Genomic DNA, 9,773 nt, shown 5'->3' with positions numbered 1-9,773 from the left:
AGTTCAACGCATGACGGAAACAGTTCCTCTCCATTATCTGTGTGAAGAACATCAGTTTCGACTCAATTACCCAGATTGGCTTCTTCCGGGGTTAATTAGCCGTCGTGGTTGTTTATATTTTCCCTCGGAATTACGATGTTTGTATTTGTTGACAGGAGTGGCCGTGAAAACTCTAGATAGAATTTTATTCCGGACCAAAGAGCTGGCATCTGTTGGAACACAACAAACATTATCTCGCGCATCTAGATGTATTGATCTTGATTGATCCAATCAGCGGAAAATAAACCGGTTACTGTAATCCAGTCCAGGAAAGCGCACCGATCCATGAGGCTAAGAGCGACTTATACGTCGTAAATACCGCGAGCCATTGCATCAGGACCATCAGACACCTGAGAAGTAAAATGCGAGAACTTTGGGTTCGTCGCAAACAGCGTGATGCACGATCGTTGAAGGCCGTGATGTAAAATAGATCCTTTGAGTTCAATGAGGAATTGAGTTGAGTTATTTTACTGGACAAAAGCTTAAATACGGAGTAAGGTGACGGAAAGACTTAACAAGACGGCAATACTTCTAAATACGGAGTAAGGTGACGGAAAGACTTAGCTGACTGACATGTGTAGATTAGTGGGTGAGTGAAGAACTCCAGGAGCGATCGACACATCATGGCTACCCAGGCTTAAGACTGGAGTTTGATTTAGGTTTCCAACCCTTCGCATTTCACTCAAAAGTCCGGTTTGCAAGGCAAAGCGAGACGGGAGGGTTTTGTTCGGCGACTCCTATCCTAGCTTGTGACTTAAAGGTTTGGAACCCGAGGGTTGGTACGACTTTGTTCTGGAAGTGGGTGCGTTGAACACATCCTTACATTACGCCAGGTGTTGAAACAGCGTCACTTATACGGCCAACCAACAATTATAGTTTTCCTCGACTTTAAAGGGACTCCACTCTAGGTAGACTAGCCCTTTCGATTATTCTTGGATAGGGAGTGACCTTGAATTTCGTTAACATTCTCCATGCTCTTCATTTCCATACCCCCGGATGGGCGCACACAGAACTTACCAGAGTGCTTGTGAAAATTAGTGGAGTTCGTCAAGGTTGTTCCCTCTGTCTTATTTTGTTCAATTTTGTTATCCACATCACCATGGAGTGCACACTCCAAGGGACCTTGTGTCTAGGTTTCAAAATCACTTCTGGAAAGAGATTAATAGATTTGGGTTTCACAGGCAGGATAGTTTAATCGTTTGATGATTATTTTTTCGCGCAAAATACTTCAATCAGAATATTGGAGGCGATGCCATGTTTTGGCATACGTTCGGAGTGGAATGTCTCCAAGATTTCTCAGCCAATTTTGCCTCTCTGAGACTCCAGCGTAAAGAGCTTGAGCTTGTTCATTGGTTCACATATCTTGACGTCGGCACAAGCTGCGGTTATACTGTAACAGACGAAGTTAACGCACATATAATCAGGGCGCGAGCAGCGTTTGCCAGTCATTTATAGCTTCTGAATCGAACTTCGCCTCAAGCTGAAGGGCCGAGTATGTAAAGCAACTGCAAGAGTGGTCTTACTGTGTGGTTGTGAGTCTTAGCCCTTCTGATCCGAAGACTCGAGGTGTCTTCAAGTGTTTCATCCTCAGTGTTTCTGTAGCCTATCAAGATTGAGCTGGTTTCGGCGAGTCTGTGGTGAGATTGTGCGTAAGCGGGTACTTGGTAGTGAATCCGATTCTTTGGAGCACCATATTATACTTTCCAGGTTAAGGTAGCTGGGGCTACGTATGCCCAACCGCTGTCCACCGAAGATAGCCTTGTTTTCTGTTCCGAGCGATTTTTAGCGAGAGGTTTGCGAAGAATAGACTATGACATTGCAGCGTGAAATGAAAGTGGTTAATGTCGAACTGAGCGCTGTGAGATCTCCCTGCCTTCCTAGCTAGGGCCCACGTGGTTCTGCTCTCAGATGAGTAGAAACCCTGCAGGTTACAACACGTAGTCGATTCCAGTGGCGCACATGCTGTCATTTTTAGCCGGACTGCTTATTAATTATTCGCCCCTTGTTGTGCTCTGTGCTTAAGTGGTGTGAGGTTTCCCAAGAAAGCTGGGTTGATCCCATTGATGGCACCTCACTCTGGCATAAGCTTAGGTGTGTGGTGTGTTTATTTTCATGCTGTTCAAGCGTATAGGAATCTTGTTCCTGGTTGCCTTCCTTAAGGACATGGGGCTTTTTCGTAAAAAGGCTCTTAATCTTCCTTTTTCTCCTTAATTTCTACTAAAGCCTTCCTCCATCAGATTGCTTCAGTGTTAAGAACCAGTATGTATCACTAGTTCATTTCTATCAGTGATACTGATGTCGAGGGTTATAATTTTCTTGATGGACTTTGCTCGGGGTCAGTGACCCAGTAGTATTTCCCAATGGACTGCAGGGTACTTGCCTGGCCCGAGGACCCATGGACGGCGCATAGCCGTCTGACTCCTAATGTAGCTACTCAAAGCAAGTTCCTTTTTGTGTGAAAATCATTTCGACCGTCTTAAGTAATGTGCCGTTGCTCACTGTTAACCGTTGAGCGATTTGTATGGCTTCTATGGTTGAGCCTTTCTAACCTGTCCTTCTTTGAGAGAAGCCAGCACCGCTGCCTCCATAAATATGGACATGTTGGTCGCCTGAAAGAAGTACCTTCATCATCATCATCATCATCATCGACAGCATGACATCAGTGTTCAACACCGATGCTTCCTTGCCGTGCGACCATTACTTATTTGAAAGCCTTATTGTAAAGAAAAGAATAAGGTGGACGGGAGAGGGACCTCGTGGTAGCTAACCACACTCATTTTGAGTTGCATACACCTCCAGACATTCACTCAGACAATCTGGACAGAAACTGATAACAAGAATGTCACTGACATCGGCTGGCAGCCATATCTTGTAGTGTCTCCAACCAGGCCCAGTGGGAATCACACGGTCCCCATCCTAGAAGGTGAATAGCACCGACAGCACCCAAGCGTTTCGTGATCTTCATACTCCTCTACCAAGTCGAGGGTTGCCCACCTCTCTGCTTCCGCTACTCTTAATTGAGCACTCTCTTCGGCATGCGATAGTTCGGCATACGCAGTACATGGCCTAACCAACGCAGCTTCTGGTGCTGGACACATTCTTCAGTTGGAGTCCCCGTTGCACAACCGAAAACTCGCCTTCCAATAGCTTCATTACGGATTCGCCGACACCGACACACACGAGCTACGGTCCTCAGACAACGATTGTCGAACATCTGAAGATGTCCAATTTCCGCCGATCGAATTGGCTAAGTCTCACAGCCATACAACAAAACAGCCCGTACTGTAGCTTGATACATGCCCCTTGAGATTCAGGGATAAACCACTTTGACGCCATAAGTATCTCAAAGGAAACACTACTAACTCCGCACTTTTGTCCTAGAAGTTAGTCTAGATTACCTCGTAATACGATTTCTCACGGCACGGGCGCTCCTCGTTCTTCGCCTGGCAGCCCGCCGTTGGTCCCACTGGTTTGAACTGTTTGAACTGAGTTCTAGCCAGTGCAGCCCTCATGCTCATGGCACTGCTAAAGCCCGATCACTGCGACCACGTGACAGCTTCAGATCGGGTATAGGGGCGTGAGGACGCTCAACAATAAGCACTTAAATTTGGAACAGCGATTATCGATCTTTGATGCGACACCTTGTATCTTTAGGGTTCAATGAGGTTTGTTAGGAGTCAGCAGGTCCCTGCTTGTGGACAGAGACACCTGATGGGACTAGAAAGCTGTGGAAAAGGAGGACGCTGTTGGATCCTGGAGTATTCCGAAGCTGTCCCAGTTCATCCCAAACGAACCCAAGAAATCGGTTGCCAGTAGGGTAATCAAAGACCAAATTTTGTAACTAATCTATGATAACTGATGTTCAACAAGAGTCGGCGTGTTAACCGCTGGACAGAATGTTTCTGGTGACAACTTAGTTAGTCATCTGCTCTTGTACTCATGCCTTCTCGAGCCCTTCAACGCAAACCACAGTTCGCGACTTTATGTTCCTTTTTCCAGTATGTTCTTTGGCCATCTGGCTGAATAGGCTACTACCAGCAGTGTACAAATACGACGACAAGTATTTGCACTGTAAGAAGAACTCACTCCAGACAAGGATCCTTAATCCAAAGTGTCTGAATCGACCGCTGTGCCCAGAGATGTATAATCCTTACCATAGTAACGACTCAGCTGATATCCTCCGTGGTGCTGCGAAGCTAACCTTACAGAACCGGGATTCCGGCAAGGTTTGGTGATGCATTAACCGCACTTTTGCATCACGTTATTGCTTGAGAAGAGCCACGCGTACCGTCGACTATCACTCAAGGTTTCCTTCGGTTTCGTCTCAATAGATAGATTGGTCATTCCGCAAATACTTAGCTTCCGGAGTGCTTTTGAAGCTTGCAACTAGTGGGTTTTACCGGGTCATCACGAAGAGACTTGACTTTAAGGTGGTGTGAAGGTTTGTGTATCTCCGTGTCCACTTGATGCTCGCAAATTCTCATATCAGGTTGGTCAACGGCTAGAGGTCCCCCAGGTTGGGGTTTGAACACGTGTGGCGACGTGTTTTGTAGAAATGCCCATGTTCTTGCGTCTGCAGTCAAATACTGCTGCCTTGAAGTAGGGCTTTTGGGCCAGTCTTTGGTTGGGGGCCATAATCGTCCTCCTGTCTATGTGTGGGCAGTATCCCAGCCCACATACAACCATGGTAACTACGTCTAAAAATCAATCATGTCACATCGACTGCCGCGTGGTGCCATCAGTCGCGTCACCTTACTTGCTACATACAGCAGAGCGGTAAAGCGAAAATATACCACTGTTGACGCTTTTCTTTCTCTTTCACACTTGATTTTTCTCCACCTCTCCTCATCCCATTAATAACTCTCTCCTTGTAGGCCCAACACTTAGGACTGATGACTCCGTCCTGCATCATTAGCGCATCATCCGGCGCCGACATCCTCAGGCATTTCGAAGTCACTCTTCAAGCCTCAACGTCCAGTCTATCTGACCCAGTTAAGTGTTCACACTCTGAAGCAATTAGGTCAACACTCCCGCACACTTGCTGTCACACTGGACTACCTTGACAAGAACTGAAGATGCATGCACAGTAACTTAGCTAACCGCCTCATCACTCTCCACTCGCTTACGGCTGCGCACCTCTGGCGAACCAGAGGCCGCTGCGGAGGGATGTGCAGTCGTTAGTATCGTCCTAAGTCACCGGGCAGAAGGATCGTTGCTTGACTGGATACCCGTTTGTGGTCGCCTCTGTGCGGTTCGTCTGGCAACGTCTGTGAAGGAATCTCATAAGTGGGAAGTTGATCGATGCCAGTTTATCGTGTCTGCTTACGCCCCAACTGAATAACTCTAACACCATCAAAAACAAGTTTTATTACCCCCTGAGTGCTCTGCTTTGGGGAGCTAACAGCTCAGGCATCGTGGGGGTTGTCTGGAGATTTGAATGCAAAGTGGGCGGACTTAGCGTATCTGAGACTCAATTAGGAGGTCTATATGGATTGGACTTGGTACATGCGGACAATAGGAATGATTGCTTTATCAGTGTGCTGGCCGCAGGCTGTTTTTGTGCTGTACTAACTTCGAAATAGCCGAAGTCGTCTGGCCCATGGTGTCCCTGTACTAACTTCGAAATAGCCGAAGTCGTCTGGCCACATGGTGTCCTCCAACGACAGGCTTGTCACAAACTCAAATGGGCCACATTGCCATCAGTTAACGATGGCGCGGGTCAATAACTGGCTGCCGGTCGTTTTGGAACACATTTGTGAACTCTGACCACGCGCTCATCCGGAGTCGCTTCCCCCTGCGTTTTCCGGAGCCGCGTAAGGTACGGAAAAACCATCTGGAAATTGAAACTGGCAGATCTGGATGTTAGACGAGTTTACGAGAATCGTCTTCTAGAGTCTCTTCCAAATGCTTCACCATCAGATGTGAATACATACAGGGACGAAATCGCACATCTTGGCACTGTTTTGCCTGTGTTACGGCGCTACCAGGCTTACTGAAGCACTGGATATCAGATTGAACAGTGCCATTCCTTAAATCTCGGAGAAGTATCGCAGCCGGTCCCCATTATAACCTGACACAACGAATCATCAGACGTCAAGTGAAAGTGAGCGCACGAGCCGACCGTGAGATCTGGTGGGCGCAGAAAGGCAAGGAAACGGAAGAGGCCCAGAAATCGGTTAATACCCGAAGACTGTTTCAGTTGGTTCTTGCGATCGGTCCCCGAAAACCATCAATGAGCGAAACAATCAAAGATCTTGAATAAGGAAAAACGCCACGACTGGTGGGCGGAATAATTAGAAAAACAATTGTGGTCACCAGCTGCAACTCATCTGGAGCCCACAATTGACGTAGAACCCTGGACGGTGAACTTGGAACTAATCAGCCCATCGGAGGTTTACGACTGCGTATATTCTGTCAAGCACCACCGAGATTCTGGTCCGGATGACCTCCCACCTGTGCTGTTCAAACATGGAAATGAAGTCCTCAGTCAGCGCTTGTGTGATATGTTTGCTTGCATTCGGGAAAAAGAGTCTGTCCCAGACAAGCGGGGAGAGTCGGTGATAGTGCCCATTTCCAAAAAGGGCTCATGGTGAGCGTGGTAACCACAGGGGGGGGTCAGCTTGTCCCCGGTCGTAATGAGACTGTTGGCGTCATTTGTGCTTAGCCGCCTTACTGTGACTCGCAAAACACTAACTCGAGGGCAGCCAGCGGGATTTTGGCCTGGTAGGGGTTGCGTTGACCAAATATTCACACTGCATCAGGTGCTAGAACCACGCCATACGTTTAAGCGACCCACAATATTTGTATTCCTGGATTTCCAAAGTGCATTCGATCCGGTTGACCGGTCCGTTCTTCTTGACACGTTTTCCCACCTAAGAATGCCCCGAAAGTTCGTGAACATAATAAGTTCCTTGTATTCTCAGATTCCCGGACGTGTGAGAGTATACCAGGGGCTCTCCAAAAGATTCCGTGCACAAAGCGGTGTTATTCGGGAATGCTGACTCTCTCCATTCTTTTTTTGACTTCGTGACCGATGAAATCATGAGATAAACGCTGGAAGGTCCTCAAAACCCCGGTGTTCAAATAGCCTGTAATGAAAACCTTGTCGATCTGGAATGTGCAGACGACATCGTTCTCTTCTTCGAAGAGAAGCAGAAGGCGCAGGTGTTTTTGGATGAACTGACCAAAGTCATCCCGACCTTTGGTATGCAATTCACACCCACAAATTTTAAGGTCATGCTCGTGGACATGCAGTCACTGAACACGCCACTTACAATCCAGGATGATGGAGTCGATGATTTGGAACGTTTTTCATATTTTGGAAGTTGTCTTAGTTTTGATTGTACTGTGGCGGTTGAGTTCAATGCACGAATCTGCAGACACCTATGGCGTCAAAGCGGCAGGCTACAGTGTGGACTGTTTTGTTGTATGGCTTTGAGACTTGACCTGTTCGAGCAGCGGAGCTCACAGGTTGTCAGGTCTTTTTAGCACTGTGCTCTCAGAAACATAGGTCGTGTGTGTTTGTGTCGGAGAATCCGTAATGAGGCATCTAGAAAGCGAGTTTTCGGTTGTGCAATGGGTACTTCCAATGAAGAATGTGTCCAGCACTAGAATCTGCGTTGGATGGGACGTGTCGCATATGACGAACCATTGTTTGTCGAATGGAGTGCTGTTTTTACGTACCCAATTCAGAGTGACATAAGCAGAGATGTGGACAACCCTTCGGCTAGTAGAGGGGTATGAAACGTTTGGGTGCTGTCGGTGCTACCCACCTTCCAGGACGGAGACCGCGTGACTCCCATTGTGCCTGGTAGGAGACGCTGCAAGTTTTGCGTTCCAATCGACGTCAGTGGTGTTCTTGTTGTCAGTTTCTATCCAGAATGACTTGTCTGGAGGTGTAGGCACCTTTGAATGGTTGTATTAAGCCTGCACTAAGTCCCTTCGACGTCCAACTTTATTGTTTTCTTCACGATGAGAAGCATTATTGTTGATCACTGATTTGCTCTCCATGATTATTGTTACGATTCACCGAGGTTATCTTCCGTAACGGTGTTCCGCACACTTATAAAGGCGATCCTTCGAAGGAGGAAACAATCCAACGTGAATACAGGACTCTGTCGTTTGTCTGACTTGATTTAAGCGTAAGCCGAATCTCTGAGTACTGGTTGATGCCTCGTCAACTCACGTGGAGGACGTGAAAACTGAAGCAACCAGGCTAAACAATCACTTGTTGTTTCGAAAGTTTTTGAACACCATTCGCGAGAAGGTTTTGGACAATTTCTATTTAGTCTAACCAATGGATATTTATTGTACCACAGAAATAGTTTCAAACCATTAGGGATATCATATTATGACTTAGAGTACTATGATTTCCCCAGAGTATCCCATTCCTAACTGTCCAGATAGCATTCACTATTACCACTAGACTTAGATTCTTCCATTTATACTTGTCTCTCTCGACTGTTCTATTCTTGTCAACCATATGATTTTCGTATTCATGTAGCATTTGTGTGACATTTCTGGCCCTCAAATGCATGGTGAAGGACTTTTTTATATTTGAGTTGTTTGTCACGTTTGTTTAAGACTATCAACGACTTTCGACTCAGAACACTGGATCTTACCCATCGGAACTTTCGGCCGGAAAGTTTTCCCTCAATTCATCCGTTGCTTATTCTGGCATTTTGGTCTGCGCAGAGGTCTTCCATTTTTACCAAAGCTGATGAAATTGTGCATATACTCTTTCTGTGCATCTCGAGAGCGTGACACTTTGAGGGTACAAGTCGTCGTGGAGAACACGCAGTCGTGACCTTTGTACACCGCTCGTTAAGGACGACTCATAGGTAGTTGTCGCTTAGATTGACTAACTGGCATTAATAACGTTTTAAAACTCATCATAGTGTCTTAGGATTTCTCTGCTTGCCAAGTGAAAATTCAGCCATGTTTAAGGTGCCGACTAGTAGAATGCTGTATGGTGAATGGGGCGCAGACAATCAAGAAAGACGGGTGACCTTAACTACGTTTCGCACACCAAACAACCAAAACGTGCAGAAATAAAGGTGCATTCATACGACACCGGTGTTGCTTGGTGACAGCCTCGTTCGCTGCATATAAGAGAGCAGACGAACGAAAACATAAGGATGATATTGCCCATGTTCTCTCTCACCACTCTTCGTGTTCCACTTAACGATCGTTCGCTGTTCTTTAAAACTTGCCCGTATTTCTCCTCATTTTATGTGTTAACATGTCTACAACTCTAACTACGTTTCTCCTTCGGTGTCCCTTTTCATGTTTTATCTTTTACTGGCTCCTTGGTTGTGCAATTCATGGTTGTTCATGGCTGTTCTCCGTGCCTCCTTCAGGATGGCGCAAACCGCGAGGTGGACAGCACATGACTTGGCAGAAAGGCGTGAAAGAGATCACGAAGAGTTTGGGTGTTGTTGGTGTTGTTCGACTTCCAGGATGGGGTCCCCGTGACCCCGTCTGTGCTTGGCTGGAGACGTTGCAAGAAATGGCGGCTAATCGATGTCGGTGGCGTTCGTGTTGTCAGTTTCTTTCCAGGTTGTCTGATTGAGCGTTTGGAGGTGTAGGCACCTCATTATGCTTGACATATGCCAGCACTAGGTCCCCTCCCTCACCCACTCTTTTCCTCTTCTCTTCACTGTAGGGCTTTTGATACTATTATATATATATATATATATATATATATATATATATATATAACTAGACAGACATTA

The 9,773-nt window shown here is 46.6% G+C and overlaps 1 protein-coding gene across 1 annotated transcript in view; it reads right to left on the bottom strand.

The window, feature by feature from the left end:
- Window positions 1-341: 341 nt before the first annotated feature.
- Window positions 342-9,773, bottom strand: part of T265_07649 (hypothetical protein) — a gene marked incomplete at both ends in the record, with an annotated part of 39,716 nt that continues 30,284 nt past the window's right edge. Inside the window, one exon of the mRNA XM_009173222.1 lies at window positions 342-389. Within this exon, the coding sequence (XP_009171486.1) occupies window positions 342-389 (48 nt within the window). The remainder of the gene's footprint in view (window positions 390-9,773) is intronic.

The sequence above is a fragment of the Opisthorchis viverrini genome (assembly GCF_000715545.1).
Source record: "Opisthorchis viverrini unplaced genomic scaffold opera_v5_189, whole genome shotgun sequence".
Classification (NCBI taxonomy): Eukaryota; Metazoa; Platyhelminthes; class Trematoda; order Opisthorchiida; family Opisthorchiidae; genus Opisthorchis; species Opisthorchis viverrini.
Note: the sequence above shows the minus strand (reverse complement) of the source record. Positions and strands in the feature narration are given on the sequence as shown.